At 38.9% G+C, this 21,107-nt stretch overlaps 1 protein-coding gene across 2 annotated transcripts in view; it reads left to right on the forward strand.

Annotated features, from left to right (window-relative positions):
* DGKI (diacylglycerol kinase iota) overlaps positions 1-21,107 on the forward strand; it is a 287,785-nt gene that overhangs the window by 163,126 nt on the left and 103,552 nt on the right. For both annotated transcript variants that reach the window (XM_087968515.1, XM_087968516.1), the window contains 5 exons: positions 273-328; positions 1,797-1,859; positions 5,981-6,054; positions 8,829-8,940; positions 9,611-9,810. In XM_087968515.1, the coding sequence (XP_087824641.1) occupies positions 273-328; positions 1,797-1,859; positions 5,981-6,054; positions 8,829-8,940; positions 9,611-9,810 (505 nt within the window). The remainder of the gene's footprint in view (positions 1-272; positions 329-1,796; positions 1,860-5,980; positions 6,055-8,828; positions 8,941-9,610; positions 9,811-21,107) is intronic.

Here is a 21,107-nt window from a genome sequence, read left to right on the forward strand (position 1 = left end):
CAGTCTTAGGAAATTGGTAATTCAGTAATAAGCTAGTGTTCAACATACTATTACTCTTTCTCTCATTTCTTAAGTAAATATTCAATCTTCCTTGCATTATGGAGAGCCACTTCGTTAGTTAATTTAGATAACATTTCTTTACTGCCAGTTCATATCACCATTTGATTCATTGTTATTTCTTGAAAAAGCTAAGTGTGTAAAGCCAATGCAGTGTTTAATGGACTTTGTAAAAGAGTTTTTAATTTTTGCTTTCTTTTTCTTCCTTCTTACAGAGGCAAATCCTGAAAAATTCAACAGTCGGTTTCGAAATAAAATGTTTTATGCTGGGGTAGGTTGATGTAGTCTCTTCTTTCCTCTTCTTTCTTTTTTGTTTTTATTTTGAGCAATTAGCAATAAATAAGCCAGTATCTTTCTAAGAGCACAGTCCTAGGCATGTCTAATGAGAAAAAATATCTATTGAGTTCAATAGGTCTTAAAGCTACTTATATCTGTATATAGAATTATTGCATCCAAGGTTTCAAAAGGAACAAGGGTTTTGTATAGATTCTAAGAGAAAAGCAACATTGGCTATTGTTCCAGTGGACTTGTACTTTAGATGAAGAATCAGAAAGACACTTTAGATAAATTTTCACCTATCAATATGCTTCTGCCTAAATATTATTTATTAGATTAAAAAAAAACTTTATTATTTTATAATTAACCCAAGGCGGTAAATATATACAATACACCTTCCTTCTCCTCTTTTCCCCAAAGCAGCAGCTCTGTGAAGTTAGAGAGTGACTGGCCCAGCTCACCCAGCCAATTTTCATGCCTAAGACAGGACTAAAACACATAGACTCCTGATTTCTAGCTTTACGCCTTAATCCAGGGGTGTCAAATTCAAGGCCTGCGGGCCAGATCTGGCCCATGGGGTGCTTAGATCTGGCCCAAGGGCCCACCCTGGAAACAGCAAAGGATTGGCCAGCGGTGCCTCTGCGAGTGTAAACGGAGGGTGTGCGGCCCTCTTGGGCTCCATTTTCAGCCGCGATGGCCTCCTGCAACCCTCTGCCAGTGAAAATGGAGGCTGCACACGGCCTACCCAGGCTTTGTTTTTTCTGGCAAAAGGCTCCAGGAGGTTGTTGTGGCCGAAAATGGAGTCTTGATGAGTGACATTGAGCTGGCCACGTCCACCCTGCCCACACCACTCCTGGCCCCCCGAGGCAAACACAACCCGAATATGGCCCTCAATGAAATCGAGTTTGACATCCCTGCCTTAACCAGTAGACCAAACTCTCTTCATGCTGTCATACTATGCTAAGTGTATCCAGTTATGGGTACTACTTTGACCCTTGGTTGCAGGTAAATGGAACTCGGTCTCTATGCATCCAGCAGCCTCCAGAAAAACTAAAGGAAATGCCCATGCTAAAAATAAGTGAATGCACCCAGAAGCCTTTCATTCTTCTGTCCATGTATTGAACTGATACAGGATCAAGAGGAGAGGAGAGTGTGAATTGTCAGGGAAGAACACTGATTATCCTTCTGGTGTATTTTGGTCTTATTTTCCATTCTGTTGTCTTAATAATTTTTTAAAGGAGACTACTATGAAGCAGACACTGCTTCCAAATATTTCTATAACTATTGACATGGGAAATAAGTCATAATCAAGAGAAGAAATCACACACTTTGTTTTGCACAGACTGCTTTCTATGGGGCAAGTTTATTTAAAGTTGCACTTGATGTACAAGAAATACTGTCAAAATTTTCAGGAAAAATTATATTTTGCCTTTCTTTGTTGCGTCTGTTCCTCTGTAATCTAGGCAGCTTTTTCAGATTTCCTCCAGAGAAGCTCTAGAGATTTATCCAAACACGTGAAAGTTGTGGTAAGTATCAGAGTATTTTGTGTCTTTTAATGACGATAATCTGGGAAATAAGCTGTCAGCTTGAACACTTTGTCTGAAGCCTAGAAAAAACATTGAAGACATTTTTATTCATATTAAGATGAGCGAAGGTCATTTTCATTTATATTAACATGAATGAAGGAAAGTTCCATTTATATTAACATGAATAAAGGTCCTGGGTTTGGTTCCTGAATTGACCATTTTTAATAGAAACAAGACTCCAATGTCTTTAACTCAGAACAAATGATAAAAACAGAGAAATAATTTTAGGGGATACACTGTCTTATTTTCTGGGCATAATTGAAATTTCCTTGTTTGACATTTGTTGATGCACATGGAATTTATTGAGGCTGTGCAAATGTTTGAGTGGGGCTTTGCTAAGAAAGGATTGAGGGAACTGCATCTTCAAATCTGCTTTGTAAAACGAGGCATGTCCTCCCTTGTGAAAGCAAAGTCCTCGCATTACTGGATTTCACCTGCTTCATTTTTGTCCTTGGGCACTAGAATCTTTGAAAAATCTTTCAGGACCAGCTTCTTGTCTAATCTATAGTCACAAGCCACAGTCATCCCCATCTTCAAAAAGGGAGACCCCAGCCTAGTTGAAAATTATAGACCAATCTCCTTATGCAGCATCACCTGTAAAGTCATGGAATCAATTATTAACCAATCCATTGTCCTCCACTTAGAGACAAACAACCTATTCTCTAATAAACAATTTGGTTTCAGAAAAAAACTACCTGTAATCTGCAACTCTTACACTGCAAAAACATATGGACTACACAACTCGATCAAGGCAAAGCAATAGACTTCTGTAAAGCCTTTGATTCAGTGGTACACGACAAACTACTCCTAAAACTAAAATCTTATGGTATCTCTGGACAGCTGCATAACTGGATAGAAGCATTCCTGTCAAACAGACAACAAATGGTCAAAATTGGGAGTGTCCTATCAAATTCTGTACCTGTCAATAGTGGTGTCCCCCAAGGCAGTGTTCTAGGACCAACTCTCTTCATACTCTACATAAATGACCTCTGTGATCACATTAAGAGCAACTGCGTTCTCTTCGCTGATGATGTAAAGCTGCTCAATACCACAGACAATACTGCTATCCTTCAAAAAGATCTTGACTATGTATCAGAATGGTCAAACAAATGGCAACTTCAAATCTCAACAAATAAATGCTCTGTCTTACATATTGGCAAAAAAAATCAGAAAATAAAATACAAGCTGAATAGTCAAGACCTTGTTGATGATCCAAGCTCTGTAAAGGACCTTGGGATACTCATCTCTAATGATCTAAGTGCTAGAGCCCACTGTAACTACATAGCCAAAAAGGCATTAAGAGTTGTTAACCTAATCCTACGTAGCTTTTTCTCTGGTAATATCACACTACTAACTAGAGCATACAAAACATTTGCTAGACCAATACTCGAATACAGCTCATCAGTCTGGAAACCACATTACATATCTGATATTAGTACAGTTGAGAAAGTCCAGAAATATTTCACAAGAAGAGTTCTCTACTCCTCTACTCGTTGCAGAATGCCTTATGCCACCAGACTTGAAATTCTAGACCTAGAAAACCTTGAATTACGCCGTCTTTGGTCTGATCTAAGTATAGTATATAAAATCATACATTGCAATGACTTACCTGTCAATGAATACTTCAGCTTCAACCATAACAACACAAGAGCACACAATAGATACAAACTCAAGGTTAATCGCACCAAACTTGATTGCAGGAAATACAAGTTCAGCAACAGAGTGATCAATGTCTGGAATACTCTACCTGACTCTGTGGTTTCTTCCCCAAACCCCAAAAACTTTAGACTGTCTACTATTGACCTCACCCCTTTCCTAAGAGGTCTGTAGGGGGTGTGCATAAGCACACCAACATGCCTACCGTCCCTGTCCTATTGTTTCTTTTATTTTTCTTATATGTACCCATTTTATGTATTCATAACTATGTATATACTTATACCTATTATCTTGTAAGCGATTGACAAATCAAATAAATAAAATAAAGAAAAGTAGCTGGAAGAGACTATTCCGCATCTGCAGAGTAATGTCTTCTGGCTTTGAGAATTGCTTAAGAAAGCTATGATCAACTGAATATGTGCCATCAAGTCATTTTCAACCCTTAGCAGCCACATAGATTTTTCCCCATGATGATCTGTCCCTAACCCGATCCTTCAAATTTTCTAATGGTGCCCCCATTGCCATGGTAACCGAGTCCATTTACCGGGCTGCTGGTCATTGTCTTCTTCTCTTTCCTTCAACCATTGCCAGCATTAGAGCCTTCTCCAGAGAGCTGCATCTCCGCATAATGTGTCCAAAGTACAATAATAATTTGAGTCTGGACATTTGTGCCTTGAGTGCTTCTAGGAAAGGCTGTAAGGTGACAAACAACATCTCAGTGGGAAAAATGAAAGATTCATCACACAGGTCTAATCTTTTTTGTTTGCAGCCTCACCTAGCAATAAATAAAATAAGGGGATAAATTGTGGTGGATGGGTGGGTAGTGTATTTTTATTGACTTACAGAATTTTGAAAATGTGTGTGCATTACTAATGTGCTTCAGAGTGAATGGTTCCAAGATACTTCTGATTTTGTTCAGAACTGACTGACTGCCTTTTTTCCTAGCTGGTGAAGATTTTTAAACGATGAAGGATATCCTTCTGAGTCACAGAATCTAGAATTACATGGTTTAAAATCTGGGTTCATATAATACACTAGACCAGGGGTCCCCAATCCCCGGTCCATGGACTGGCACTAGGCCACGGCATACCAGTAACCAGGCCATGCAAACAAGTGAAGCCCCGTCTGTGGGATGCAGGCAGCATGCAAGACCACATCCCCTCCAAAAAAAAATCTTTCTCCATGGAACCGGTCCTTGGTGCCCAAAAGGTTAGGGGCCGGTGCACTAGACTAAGCTAAAATGGGACTGGATTGTTTATGATTCAGAGCATTGAATCCTCAACTGTTTTGGTACTATGGCAAATCACTGTGTTAAGTGATTATAGAAAAATGATTTGTTTAGGTATTTGTGCCCTGTGAACAGAAGTATTGTCCTTTTTTAATTCAGTTTTTTAGGATGTTGAACAAATCCACTCTAGATACATGATTCAATGAGTCACTGAAAGGATCTCACTTCTTATGCTTTGAATTCCTTCAGACCTGGAAGGACATTTTTCATCTTCTTAGTAACACTGATGATTTATTAGATTAACAACACAATGATCCCACTGCAGAATCTCTAGAACCGGGGTGTCAAATGTGACTTCATTGAGGGCCGCATCAGGGTTGTGTTTGAACCTCAGGGGGCCAGGGTGGGTATGGCCGGGGTGGGTATGTCCAGGTTTGTGGCCAGCTTGATGTCACTCATGTCAGGGACGCCTGTGGTGGCCTGAGCGCTCTGCCCAAGCTCTATTTTAGGCTGCGACGGCCTCCTGCCAGAGCTCTGTTTTTGCTGGCAGAGGCACTGCAGGCCAGTCTTTCTTTGTTTCCAGGGCAACCCCATGGGCCAGATCTAAGCAACCCGCAGATCTGGCCCCTGGGCCTTGAGTTTGACAGCCTGCTCTAGAACATATATTGGCCAAATGGATGTTGTTACACCAATAAGCATGCTGCTGAGGATAGAAGGTGCTTGGGAAGAGAATAGAATAAAATAGAATTCTTTGTTGGCCAAGTGTGATTGGACACATAAGGAATTTGTCTCTGGTGCATATGCTCTCAGTGTACATAAAAAGAAAAGATACATTCATCAAGAATCATAAGGTACTGTACAACACTTACTGATAGTCATAGGGTGTACTCCCAAGTACTGGTATTACAGTCTTCAACTTGGTATCTTCCAAAGTACCTTTCCACCTGCCAGATCCTCTTAGATAGACATTCCAATTAAATAACCTGAATCTTGCATGGCAACCTACGGAGATTCTACTCTGTTTGTATCTTCAGGGCACTCTGATTTGTATTGGATATCCACTGCTCCAAGTCTGTATTCTTTCCTCAACTTTCAAGATCCTGTTTCTCATCAATTGATTACTCTGTTATGAAGTTCATCTGTTCACATTTGCTTTCATTTTCTTTCTCTCTGGCAGTGTGATGGGACTGACTTGACTTCCAAGATTCAAGAACTGAAATTTCAATGTATAGTATTTTTAAACATACCCAGGTAAATAATTTTTATTCTAGAACTCATATAATTGAATCTTTGTTAAATGTTTCAAAAGAGTAGAAAACAAACAAGCAAAAACCCTGTGGATACATTTATTTCAATGTATTTATTTATCTGTCTGTATTTTTTGCCAGCATGCTCCCTAGTGCTCCCACCTTCTATTTTCCCCACAACAACAACCCTGTGAGGTGGGTTGGGCTGAGAGAATGTAGTTCACCCACCTAGCTTTCATGCCTAAGAAACAACTAGAACTTACAGTCTCCTGATTTCTAGGCCAGCACCTTAACTACTACACCATAATCTTCAAATTCTTCCTAGCTTCCTGCTCTTTAATTCAATAGTTTTCCTAGCCATTTATAAGTGCTCTGGTCAAAGTTTATTTGTTGAAGGCCAGCAGATAAAATTAGTTATGAGTCCAAAAAAACTCTCAAGCCTAACCTGTTTTTTTTTAATATTCAGATCAGCAGATTTTTCTAACCCAGACCTTGTTTTGTTTAAGCTTCAGCTTTTCCAAAATAAATAAATCAAAATGTATTTATTAGGAATTTATTAGTTAGTAGAAAAGTAGGTAGCCTGCATATTGACAGGGCTGCAGTCCAAATTTCCTGATGTGATTTTATGAAGTGCTTGAAAACACCACTTGTGAATTTTACTGAAGGTTTAGTGCCTGAATGAACTCTTATTTAGCTCAGGAGGGGGAGAGACACAGAGAAAACAGATTTATTCTGATGCTTTTTTTAAAAAAAAAAAATCAAATCTGATTTCTCTTTTTGTATGATCATCTGCCTTTCTCCAAATCCATACACTGCTATGTATTTGACTCCATAAAAGAGTCAACTTCTTCATTTCATGAGTGGATGTGAAATACTGTGTTTGTTGTTAGAATACTGTGGATATGTCATAGTGTATCATATTAACACAGCACTTCCCTGACCCACTTTTTAAAAAGTATTGTTGCACAAGCAGCCCATAAAACTCTAACCCTCATCAATGAGTCAATCTGCCTGCCATAAAAATAATATAACAAAATATATAGACTTTTGTAACAATAGATTTTTTTTAAAGTATCATTTGAGAATTTTTATTTTTAAATTGAACAGGGTCAGCACAAGTTCTCAACATACTTGTTTTCTGGACCATCTGGAGATGGTTATGCTGACTTTTCTTCATCTGTGCTGTATCAGATCTTCTATGCAGGAAGAGCATTTCATAAATATATTGCAATTGAAAAAAAAGCTAGTTTGATATAATGGTGAAAGGCATCAGTTACAAATGATAAGTCCATTTGGTTTTTGTTTTGCCTTAGGCTGGGTGAGTTTCTTTCCATCTCAACTCTAAGAAGGTAGTGGCAAACCGTTTTTGAAAATGTTGTCAAGAAAATGGCACAGGCTTGTCCAGACCAGGACTCAAGAGTGATTTAAAAATGTGTGTGCGTGCACATACATAGACACACAAACATACAAAATTCTTGAAGCCTCCTGGCTAATTATTTTTTTGGTAGATTTAATGATTTTCAAAAGCATGTGGGAATTCATAGGGTGCAGGCTACATGTGTTCTCTAATATATATTGCCAAGATTAGAGGGTAACAGAGCTGGATTTCAGGGGTATAATTTGGCCATTTGTTCAGGTTTCGGATGATTTTAAGGAATGTCTCAGGGATGTCTTTGGTGATGTCTTACCATCATCAGAAGACCTTCAGTGGACCTCCAGAAGGTCAGAAGTCTGAACTGAAGCCCTTTCAGTCCTTCAAATGCTACCCACTCTTGATCCAAAGTAATCATTCACACTGCTTTCCTCTTATTCTAATAAAATTAACATAGGCATTGATATGCTTGCCTATTGTTCAATAGTAAATTCCTAACAGTACCTGAGAGACTCACAGACTTCTATTTTGCAATAAACTGAAGGTGACTGTATGCATAGTATAGCCCAAAACTTCTTGCCATGATTATGACTATTGCTGCCTCTGTGATCTTCTCTTCCACTGCCTCAAAATCTCACTTGGAAGGTCCTTTCCCCAATGTGAGACTCCATTAGTAAGCATCTGCAGAGATCACCTATCTCATTTGAGCCTAAAAAAAAAGCATATCAGAGAATAATGATGCAGTCCCAGAATACCAACCTATATTGATAAAATTACTCTGAAGACTTCTTATTTTGAGCCATCAAAATGGATAGGCAGTTTGAAAGTGCTGGAGGTCTCCAGAAGAGAAACTCTAATGTAGATGCTTCTGATGGCACATATTTCTCATTCAGATTTTGCATCTTATTCAGAGAACTGCATCAAAATGCAAAATTATACCACCTAGAGAACTAGATGGTGGGAGGACTGCAGATGGTGGGTCAAGTTCAACCCGTTTCTTCCAACACAAATTGAATATCTTTGTCTCATGGGGGAGCCTGCTCTGGGATTTACACACTTGTCTACATCAAAATAATCTAAGTGTGGTGCCATATATCCCTATCTCAGTTGAAAGAATGGATCTTCATTCTGTGAATCCTTCCTATATCAATAGAATAGAACATAACATAACAGAATAGATGAAAATAATTAGTCCCTGCTTCAAAGGCAAGTCTACATTCTATGTGAAAAAGTGACTCTTAATTTTTCCCTGAACAATTTCTGTAACAAAGGAAAGACCTCTCAGCTCTCAGAAGTCATTTGTACAGAACAAAGCTACATATGAGCTTGATTATGTAAGTTTCTGCTAAAGATAACATTGGCTGAATGTTCACTGAAGTCCTTACAGCTTCAACTTCTTTCTATAGGTATTGTGCTGGCACAATGCCCTGGGGTAATCCAGGAGACCATAGAGAATTCGAACCTCAGAGACATGATGATGGTTACATTGAGGTCATTGGATTCACCATGGCATCCTTGGTGAGTATTTTTTTTAAATAAATTTCTTCTCATACTAGTTACAGGGCTATCAGGCAATCAGAGCAAAAGAGCAAACCATACAAAATGAATTAAATGGCAATTGGCAATGAGCATTATGCATCTGGCATGCATCTGTATTGGACAGATTTGCCAATTTAAGGAAACAATGGAGGAAAGTTAACCACTATCCACTCCTATGCTTGAAAAAATTGTTTGCATGCAACTGTTTCCTCTCTCAACTTGGTATTTTTCTTCTTCCTTACTGATTTTGAGATGTGGCAGATGACGATACTGCAAGGAGCAATGATTTCTCAAAAGATTGTACCTCTTTCCATGAAAATATCTCCCATGCTTATATTCAGTTTAAACAATGGATGAATTCGATTTCCTGGTTGCCTACTGTTGTGAAAATAGGAGGATTTGTCTCATGATATCAGTATTGAACTGAAGACAATCTGTTGTAGACTATTAGCAAGATAAGTCTGTAATGAAAAGTGAGATATTGGCCACACAATTTGGCCACCTTCTATTTAAGATAAGGCAAGAATTGCGTACACCATCTAAGAATCTTTTTAAAACTTTCTTTTATTTTGGAAAGGGAAGAAAGGAAGAAAGAAAGACCTACATACGTTGTTTCCCTCTCTTTTCTCCTTCTTTATGTCATGGAAAGGCTGCTCTTCAAGTGGGAGGTCATGGAGAGAGGTTACACCAGTGTCGGGAAGTGACTCTATTAACATATAAGTCCATCCCCATGCAAGTGGATGGTGAACCATGTCGGCTGGCTCCATCGCTCATCCGAATCTCCCTTAGGAATCAGGCCAATATGGTGCAGAAAAGCAAGAGAAGAACATCCATGCCTTTACTCAATGAGTAAGTTGGTTACATGTGCTTTTTGGTAGAGGCAAATCTTAAATGTGAGATGTCACAAATGTCAGGTGAAGCTGCAATGGCAGTCAGGAATGAATTCAGGATGTAGCAACTATACTGAACTATAATTCTGTGTGGAAAATTTTAATGAGGCCCCCTCTTTCTCTCAAAGCTTGTCCCTCATGTGTCTCCATCTCCTGTAGACTGCCATCTCCTTTTAATGACCCCATAATCCCTTGTGGGGTGGAGTCTGGGCAATTGAACGGAGCTGAGTGTTTAATGGCTGGATGCCCTTCCTGTCCCCAATGTGGAGTTATATTCAGCAGATACATTTTCAATGTGCCCAGAGAGAGAAATATCTGCCTGTACCTAGGATTGAACTCACAGCCTCCTGATTGTGAGGCGACAGCAACACCTCTGGGCCATTGCACCACTCCCTGTAATGACTGCCATGCTCCATGTTAAATATCTTGAATCTTCTCTAAAGATAGATGAGATCATGCAACAACATTTCCAGAACTGTCCTTGTAAAAAATGAATCTCTAGTAACAATTAATTACACTAGTCTCTTTCTTTTAATTTCTATTTTCCATTATGTTCCTTCTTGGGCTGAATGAAAGTTTTCAATCCTGCTTTAAGTCTCTTGAAATGAAATAGCATTTGCTTGTTGTGTACCCCGCTTTGGGCCTCAGCATGCTAACTCATTTGTAAACCATAGGTGTGAGCTCCTTTGCTATAAACTGTTGACATGATCACAACTTTCCTGTCACTTGGTTTAAAAGACAAAGGACTAATATGCACAACTAGAGTGCTCCAATATGAGCAACTGCCACTAACTTTCTGAAAAACTGGAACATAAAATTTGACCCTTCATGCAGTACATCCAGGGATGGGCTGCTGGGGGTCTGCAGGGGTTTGGGAGATCCTCTAGCTAAGATTCTGCACAGTTTGGAGAACCCCCAAATCCCACTCCTGGCTGGCCCCAACCACCCCACCCCTCCCAGGAGTCCCCATGTGGCCCATTTTGGATGCTGGTAAGTGCAGGGTGCATGCAGAGGCTCAGGGAGGGTGAAAAATGGGCCTCAGGAAGGACAGAAATGGGCTGGTTTCTGGCTTCCAGAGAGCCTCCGAAGCCTGGGGAGGCAATTTTTGCCCTCCCAGAGGCTCAAGGAAAGTCTCTGGAGCCCGGGAAGGGCAAAAACACACACCCCCGCCGCCGTGGTGCAGGAGGCTGACTAGGCCACGCCCACCATGGCCACGCCCACCATGGCCACACCCAGCCAGCAACCAGGCAGAGAACCCGTTACTAAAATTTTTGAAGCCCACCCCTGAATATATCCCCAGCCCACTGGTAGGCAACTTATTAGCATCTATGTATCCAAAATATAATATTCTGATTTGGGTTACCACAAATGGTGCTCTCTGCTTTGCCTACTGCACTTCATTGCATTCTACTGTAGTTGGCTACAGCACCGGCTCCCAGGGGTGGGATTCAAAAATTTTAACAACCGGTTCTGTGGGTGTGGCTTAGGTGGTGGGCGTGGATTGGTGGTCATGTTATTGGCTGGGTGTGGCCAACTCAATATCACTCACATCGAGGCACGCATCTCCTCCCCTGGCCTCTCATGACTGTGGGGAAGCTGCAACAGTCCTAAGTGTGAAAAACAGCCATAAGTCACTTTTTTCAGTGCCATTATAACTTTGAATGGTCACTCCACACAAGCAAAGTACCAGCAAAGGAGGGGGGGAAAACTCCAGAGATGTTCCTGAGACAGGAAGTCTAGTCCTGCCAAGAATGTAATAAGGGTTAATGGAGAGGCAGTTTCTGTAAGCAACACCAGAATGTTTCCTTCCTGCCTTCCTTACAGGATTAGGCCAGTAATTCCTTCTAACAACCGGTTCTCTGAACTGCTTAGAATGTTAACAACCGGTTCTAGCGAATAGGTGCGAACTGGTAGAATCCCATCCCTGCTGGATCCCAACCTTTTGGAAACCAGAAACTGATTCTGTAGAGAGAGGGTTTTTTCGTGGACCAGAGGGGCCGTGGTTTCGCATACTACCTGCATCCCACAGATGGGGATTCGCTTGTTTGCGTGGCCCAGTTTCTGACATCCCATAGCCCGGTGCCAATCCATGGACTGGGGATTGGGGACACCTGGGCTTCAGTGCATTGTGTTGGGACGACTTGTCTCTTCCTGGTCACTGCTTATTGTCCTCATTGGCCTTTTTGTCCTTCTAAAGGGTTTAATCAGATGACCAATGAAACTGGACTTTCCCCCCCCAAATTTTTTGTTATTGTTTTTAGCACAAAGAAAGGTTTAAAGATTTTGAAATTTGGTATTATTATGTCCCAGCAATGTATCCTCCAATTTACTCCAGTCCTGCCTGAAGTGACTTGAAAGTTTTTCAGGTCTGTTTTTGTGTTTTTTATGAGACTATTTATTTTGCCTCCAAACTATTCAAATATCAAAGCAAGGATAAGAAGCTTCAGATGGACAAGATTTAGCATCATTACACGACATTACTATTTTCATTTGCAAGTGCTTTTATGCTGCTTCAATCCAAAGTACATCTAACATCATGTCACAGTTTTCAGCTTTTAACCCTTTTTCTCCAGTAAACTCTAAGACAACATTTTAAGGTGATTCAATAATAATAATAAGCTAAGAAGCTAGGAAATAAAATTCTGAATGATGAATACTCACTGTTACAAAAAAGTTTAGAAAAATAGTATTCTGTAATATGGCAAACACAAAATATATCAACTATGGCAGGGGACATCACTAGTAAAGTAAATATATACTGTACTATAAGTTATGAGGTTCTTCAAATTGGAATGTTCTAGATCAGGGATGTCAAAATCAAGGGCCACGGCCTGGATCTGGTTCACGGGGTGCTTAGATCTGGCCTGCAGGGCAGCCCTGGAAACAGCGAAGGACTGGCCCGTGGTGCCTCTGCCAGTGAAAATGGAGCTTGGGAGGGCCATGTGTCTCTTGGGCTCCATTTTTGCTGGTAGAGGGCTGCAGGATGTTGAGCTGGCCATGCCCACCCTGGCCACACCCACCCCTGCCACTCCCCCCGCCCCCCCCAAGGGCAAACACAACCCGGCCCTCAATGAAATCGAGTTTGACACTCCTGTTCTAGGAGATTATAACTCTTTGGAATCTTAGGATTTGCATTCCAAACTGTCATGAGGAACGCTGCTTTATGGATTTTTAAATTGTTATTAGGTCATATGATAGAAGTTCATATTTATAAGAAACAAACTCTTCTGAAAATTTCTACACTCCACTGTAGGTTCTGATGTCCATTGTGTCCCATAGAAGAGGCATATTTCCACCTTGTGGTACTATCACCACATATGATAGTCAGGTAGCTGGAATCATGCATTTAATAAAATCTGTTATTTTCACCTAGAATCAAGGATGTTGAAAATAATTATTAAAGCTGGCAGCTGCTTTGTGTTTGTTCTTGGTGAAGGGAAATGATGTAATGCAAGAATTATGACATATGAGCCTGTCTCAAGAAAATTGTCCGTGGTCCTGTCAGGTTATTTGGATCTAAGCATACATTGGATGGATTGTGATTGCATTTGGTTTTCATTTATCTTGTTTTCAGTATACAGAGTGCCAATGGCTCTACAAAATGTATATACAGATATATCTGCAAAATGTATTGATAGCTGACCTGGATAAAAGACACTGTTCTTGGTTATTTGGTACACTATTTGGGTTTTTGAATCTATAATGCCTATCTTCCTTCCTCAGCTTCTATCACAGTGTTTATCAACCTCGGCAACTTTAAGATGTGTCCAGTTTAACCCCCAGAATTTCCCAGACAGCGTGCTAAATGTTGAAGTCCACACATCTTAAAATTGCTCAGGTTGAGAAACAATGTTCTAGCTGAACAATCTGGTAGAAACCATAATGGAGTCACACATGCCAAGATATCATTATGCAAATTATTGTCTGTGGAGATTCTCAGTCATCTAGGTTTCGCTTATCACCCAAGAAGCTTCTTCAATTCTGAGGAAACTTCTTGGATGAGAAGTGAAATGTCTTCAAGGAAAAACAAAACCCAGTTGCCTTTTGAAAAAGCACCTTTGGGATGATTATGCAAATTATGCAGATGATAGATTCATGTCATTTGCATAATTATATTACGACATGTGTAATGATACTTTTCATCCTTGTTCTTCCAGAGATAGCCAAGCCAACAAGGAGAAAGGGTGAGAGAAAGTTAAGGTCTGGGGTAGAGGATCTAAGTATAAAGTATTTTCCTGGTTCAGGGAAAGAACTTCAACAACTTTTATTCTAAATCATTTCTCCTACATTTTTCTGCCAGTTTTATGCATATATATCCTGATTCCAACTTCTTTGGCTGAGAGAGCAAATGCTAATAAAGAAAACAAAAGAGGAGCAGATTTGATTAAAACAGACATAAGCTTTTAAAATATTTATTTTATATGCATAAAAGGGAAAAGAAAAAAGAAAGAAAAGACTCCCAATGTTTAAAACTTTCATATGCTAATGAAAGACAGTCTCACACATACATTTATGCTGTCTTATATAGATTAGATTCACATTTAAGTCAGTTTACTGAATGATAAAAATGGAGAATGATCCATATAAACTACTATTTGCAGTCCAAATGTCTAAAAGCCTCACAAAAAAACTAGTCAAAAGGAGCATCTGTGCATAATTAAAAAGAATATGAGCATTTACAAAAATCAGTGGATCTGCCAGAACAAAGATAATATGTCAAATTCCTTTGTTCCAAAGGGAGCAGTAATAGCATATTAACTAATAGTGCATGTTGCATCTTAACCATTAGCTTCTCCAAAAAGGTGCCGAGGCATTCATTGCCAATGAAATAGGAGTTTTTGTTGAAATAACTGTAACTTGGAAAGGGTTGTGAGTTCTGGTAGGAACAGATTATAATTTATGGTTTGATATATTTGGTGAATGAAATATATACATTTGGCATTCACTAAGCAAAATGAATGGCGAGTGTAATTATTAATGGTGGATTATATTTATTTTATTACTAATTAACAGTATTGATATGCTGTTGGTTTTTGAAGACTCTTGGCTTCATAATACAAAAATAAAACATAAGCTGAAATCAACCTCATGTCAATTAAATCTCAACGATTGAAACCTCTATGAAATATTTTCATTTCAATTGATTGATTCATTCATTTTATGCCATCAAGTAGTTATCAAGCCCTAGTGACCCAGCATGTTGGCTGGGAAATTGTGGGAGTTGATATCCACATATCTTAAATTAGCCAAGGTTGAGAAACACTGGTCCAGAAGAATACTATGACCAATGATATTCAATTCTGAAAATCATCCGATGCACAACAATGCTTAAAGAGAGAACTTGAAACTTTTATAAGTAAATGAGACCGGATTTAATGAATATCCTAATAGGGGAAGCCATGTGTTAATTGGCATATCAAAATAAACCAGAATATTGAATAAGGAATGGAGAATTATCAGCTTGTTTAACTTAAAGCCTAATTTATATGTAAGTCTTTAATCACTTGGGCTGAATATTTGGCTTCTTTCCCTAGTTCAGAATGCAAGTTTTAAAAAAGGACTCCAAGAAAATATGTAACCTTAAATATGTAACCTAGAATATTTGGTTTAAATACTTTCTTTCTGCAAACTGTCTTCCAAGTTCATCTGTAAAATCTTTGTTGGAAGACATGAAAAAAGGCATGTGAACATTGCTAAAACTAAAGCAAATTAGTTTACCCTTTAACAGTTGGAATAATAATTGAATGATATAGAACTCAGATTTAGTATATGGAATGAATCTGAAAAGGTTGTACATTTTTTCCTGGTGGAAGCGGCCCCCTATAGAAATGTATTACAAAATTTTCTGGCTCTCAAAGTCAGTAATAAATATCCTAACTACAAATAATTCATTAAAATACAAAGTGGGGTTGCACGTACATAATATTACCTTCCATTGAAGTTAATAGGTAGCCCTTCTATTTTTTTTTAAACCCTCTTTATAGTCTTATGGATGATATTAAAGTCTGTTACTAGAGTTTTATCATTCAATAGTAAAGCTATCAAAATGGTAAAGGGATATTGCTGTGTGTGGCAGCACTTAATTAACTTTGGATAATATATTTTTAAAAGCTAAATAGAGTTGGACTTTTCAATACTTGGCAAGATACTGATAGAAAATCTCACGGCAGTCAGCTAGATCAGAAATTAGGAAAAAAAAAACATCTTGGAAACAATTCCGTAGTGTTGTGAAGAATATTATATGAATATGTAGACTCTCAACTCAAGCAAATATTTCCTTACTGTCATTGAAAACTTACAAAGATGGAAGGAGATGATACACATAATCAAAACTGTTGTAACTGGAAAATCTAAGCATAGGAGACCTTGTATAAAATACAATGGTTGTCACTATTCCAGTTAAGAATATGAACTTATTTGCCCTGCAGTTGTTAGCTGTTTGCTTCCTATGCATAAATCAGATGGAAATGAAGCCACTTTAAGAGATTCCTTTTGTAAAAGAGAGACTGGCAAAAACCAGGGGAGGAGTTAAACTAGGCATCAGTTTAGAGTCCTTACATAGCCACAAAAGAATGAAGTCCAACCCCCCCCCATTGCCATTGACACTTATCTAACTTTAACTAGTGCTGACCATTAGTTGAGAAGATTCCTGTGCACTAGCTTTTAGCAATAAATCAGTTACCGGTAATCAATTCATGTGTGCATCTCATTTTTCATGCCTGAGATTTTGGATTTCAACTCCTTATTCCACGTGACCCTAATAATGCCCTGATATTGTCTTTAAGGCAGATAATATGGTTCCTGATTGGTGGGTTCTTTTGCTTTTCCTTTCTTATGGGAAAGCAAGTTCCAAGATGTATTCCTTTCTGGATTTGGCTTCCCATTTGAATTGCCTAATATCAGCTTGCTAAAATTTGCAGTAGCATGAATAACTATTTTCAATAAAATTGGGCATGTCTATAATCCAGTGGCTGGCTGGGGAATTCTGAGAGTTGAAGTCTGCACATATTAAGGTTGCTACCTCTGCCCTAACTTGTAGAGAACCAACTATGTATGGTTTAATACATAATCTGGGGCTACTATAAATGTGACATATGCCAGTGATTCATCTTATCATTTGTCTTAGAAGTTTGCAATAAGAACCTTTAGGATGAGAAATGGGTACATTTGCAGTGTCTCTTTGCCAGGGCTCATGAAAAAAATTGAAGGACATACATACATTTAAAGACATTTGCAAACCCTTGAAGTCCTTCAGCCCATGGTGTTTCACACATAAGTATTTTCAGAAAGGATTCCTGCTTGCACTGCTAATTAAGTTGCATTGTGCAGCTATCCTATCTACAGTGTCTTCTACAATGGATTTTTTTCCTGGAAAGAAAAAGATAGGAGGAGTCTGGATGTTTATAAATAGAGGGAGACATTGTTTGGACCTCCATAAAATTCCATAAATTGGGAAAATTAATTGCATTTAAAAATCTTGATTTTTCTGAAGAAAAGAACTAAAGGAATCATACAATTAGGGAAGCCAGGGTTTCTCTCCATTAATAAACCACATGTAATTTGAGAACATATCCATGCAGTTAACATAGATATTCTTACAAACTCTGAATGGATTTACAAGTGTGTGTATGTGTGTGTGAATATTGATAAGCAATTTTTGCAAAGATAATTTTGCCATTCCAGAAAAAGATTTAAATGCCACCAATCTCTATGTTTGCATCCACACAGGGAAGAAAATATATATTTGTTTATGGCTTTTATCTCTTGTGTCCCTTTGTGTTCTGCATCGGACTGAATTAATCCAGCAAAAGAATGAGTTGCCTTTCACTTCCCGCTATTTCTAGGAGGTGAAAAAATGTGGTGATGAATGAAATAAATGAAAATTGGCTTTGTGGTGACAATACTGCAATTTTGCCAGACTGGAGATACAAATCTGATACATAATCGGAATGTCACTTTGAAGGGAAAAGTGCTATATTATCAGCATCCAGTTTCTCAAAAAGGCATTTTCTGATCAAAAGACAACCTCCTGTTTCACGCATAAGCTTGGCAGCGATCTGAGATCGGTGACAGCCTCCTGTGACCCCGTGAAGAGAACATACGAGAAAGACCGTTGCTCAGACCATTTATTTCCTCACAGTGGCTTTTGAAGGTTTGCAAGTGGGAGACAGAAAGATACAGGTAGTCCCCAACTTACAACAGTTTGTTCAAAGTTACGTCAGCACTAAAAAAAGTGACTTATGAGCCACGGTGGCGCAGTGGTTAGAGTGCAGTACTGCAGGCTATTTCTGCTGCCTGCCGGCTGCCTGCAATTTGGCAGTTTAAATCTCACCAGGCTCAAGGTTTCATCAAGGGATAAATGTGATAAATAAATACATAGTTATCCCTGTCCATTTTTTCCTAGCACAATTTTATACACCTCAGTCATGTTCCTGTCAATCACTTTTTCTTCCAAGTTAAACATTCCCAGACTCTTCTCGTAGAGAAGTTGTTTATGACCTCTGATCATTTTTATTGCCCACTTCTTCCAATTTGCTAACAGAGCCATGCAAAGGATAGTAAACATGTACTGCATGTGCCATAAATTTTTATAAGGACATCATGACCTCTGCAATTTTATTTTCAGTCCCTCTTTTAGCAATCTTAGCATGAAATTTGCCTTTTCACAGCTGCTACTTAAATTTTCCTTGAGCTCAATTGGACAGCAATTTCCTCCTTCCCTTTGAAAAGCAAACATGATGAGGGAAGAATGATGTGTGTGTGTGTGTGTGTGTGTGTGTGTGCACAGCTAGTTTCTGAATTTTGCACCCTTTTATTGGTCAAACAGAAGGAACATGGGAGAACATGGAAGAACAGAACATTCATTAGCAGCACAAAACTGTTACTGAGAGCTTAAGACCAAAGTTTAAAGAGTGATTTTTTTTAAGTAATAGTAAAAAAAGGGAGATTAATATAATCAATTTAATATGTGTATTTGCTTTTAAAATTTATGGAATGAGCCTCAGAACAGCAATATTCAAAACTATCCCCTTGTCTCAGAAATCCAAGCTGGAGTTATAGAAATCTGCAAATGATACCTCCCATCGAAAAGTGTTTAGTTTTAGTTATGGATTTTTTCAGTTGTGTTTCAATTTTATCTTGTTCCTATTCTATGTTACAATTTACTGACCTCAGGCTAAATTAAAAGTGGGGAGGGGATTAAGTTTGAGGCCCTCAAGCCATTTTGACTAAACATCAAGCAGAAAAATGTCACACACGAAATGTACTTTGCAGTTCTCCAAAGCTCTCATGTCCCCTTTTATAACCAGTGCAAACTGCTCTTGTGTTTGTAAGTCTGATCATTTTTAATTGATCAGGAAAGGGGATGAGAGGACTTTTATAATTTGAATGAAGGATAATTCTGGATTCTGGATAATGTAATTTTATATTTGTATTACTAATGGATTGAAACCTAATCCTCTTCAGTGTGACTTGTACAAGTTGTGAAATAGTCAAGGACATACTGTTATTATCTGTAGCTTATTGTGAGGTGTTATACAGGTAGTATTCGACTTACAACCACCATTGAGCCCAAAATTTATGTTGTTAAGTGAGTTTTGTCCCATTTTACAACATTTCTTGCCACGGTTGTTAAGTGAACCACTGCAGTTGATAAGTTAGTAACCCGGTTGTTAAGTGAATCTGGCTATCCCATGGACTTTGCTTGTCAGAAGGTTGCAGAAAGTGATCACATGACCCTGGGACGCTGTCGTAAGTATGAATCAGTTGCCAAATGTCTGAATTTTGTTCACATGATCCCGGAGATGCTGCAAAGGTTGCAACTGTGAAAAACGGTCTTAAGTCACTTTTCAAAGTACTGTTTTAACTTTGGTCACTAAATGAATTGTTGTAAGTCGGGGACTACCTGTAGTGGTGTTGCAAGTAAGGATAGTGCACAGCTCTGGCTGATTGTCATATGTACATGTGGGAGAGAAAGAGAAAGAGAAAAAGAAGGGGGGGAGAGAGAGAGAGAGAGAGAGAGAGAGAGAGAACATTTTTTTTTTCTAGTTCAATTTCAGAGCCTACAATAAATATTTTGTTGGACCTATTCATAAGGAACACAAAAATGTAAATGCATGTTGTCCTTGCTCAACAACTGGTATGACTGTAATTTTGTCGCTGGTATCATAATGATTTATATTGACTGTTTCTAGTATGATTTGATTGCTTATTGTACCTTATGACTATTATTAAGTGTTGTACCTGATGATTCTTGATTCTTGACGAATGTATCTTTTCTTTTATGTACACTGAGAGCATTTGCACCAAGACAAATTCCTTGTGTGTCCAACCGCACTTGGCCAATAAAGAATTCTATCTATTCTATCTATTCTATTAGTGACCATTCAAGATTATGACAGGCTCCCAAAAGGTACTTATGACCAGATTTTGAAGGTCTAACAGCTGCACATTCCTGTGTGGCCATGTGATCATATTTTGGGCCCTTGGTAACAAATTCACTTTTATGGCCTTTGCAGCATACTTACAGTGATTTTTTTTTTTTTTTTGCTGGTTTCAAGCAATTACTTCTGGTAAAAACAATACCCACTGGATAAAACAGTGGTTGCCAACTGGTGGTCCGCGAGAAACTTTGATGGTCCACAGAGAACCCCAGAGCACCCCCCAAAGCAATTAATCCAGGCTGTGCAGAAACACAAGGCTGTGCCGCCCACATGGCCCGTGGGAACCCTTCCCGCCCACTCACTCCTTACTTGGCAAACTTGCCTGCTAAGTTGCTATTTTTCCTTTCCCCCCCCAACCATCAGCTGTTCCACTGTGCCAGGAGATTTAGATTAGCTCGAAAGCAGGAAACGGTTGAATTTCTTGCTTTTTAGCTAATCTTTAGATCTTCAGCTCTGCTTTTAAGCTGAGAGGAACCTTCCTTAGGACTGAAGCTTCTATTTGTCAGTGCAGACTTAGGTAGCTGATGGCAGATAGATAGATCTCTGAATGAATCTGTCATTCTGTGAGCAACTCAATCTGCCTGCCTGTTTTGCCTGGTTTTAGGTAAAAGTTGCTCTTTTTTCATAAAAAATTCAATATTTTCATAAATATTTATAATATTTACATACAAGTCATGCCCAGCCAGTCACTTGACCACCAAGCCACACCCACAAATTAGGCCATGCCCACAGAACCAGTTGTTAAGAAATTTGAATCCCACCCCTGCTTCTGCTTCTGCCTCTGCCTCTGCCTCTGCCTCTCTCTCTCTCTCTC

This window comes from Notechis scutatus, chromosome 6 (genome assembly GCF_049901735.1).
Source record: "Notechis scutatus isolate UNSWTSFEM ecotype Mainland chromosome 6, rNotScu1.2, whole genome shotgun sequence".
NCBI lineage: Eukaryota > Metazoa > Chordata > Lepidosauria > Squamata > Elapidae > Notechis > Notechis scutatus.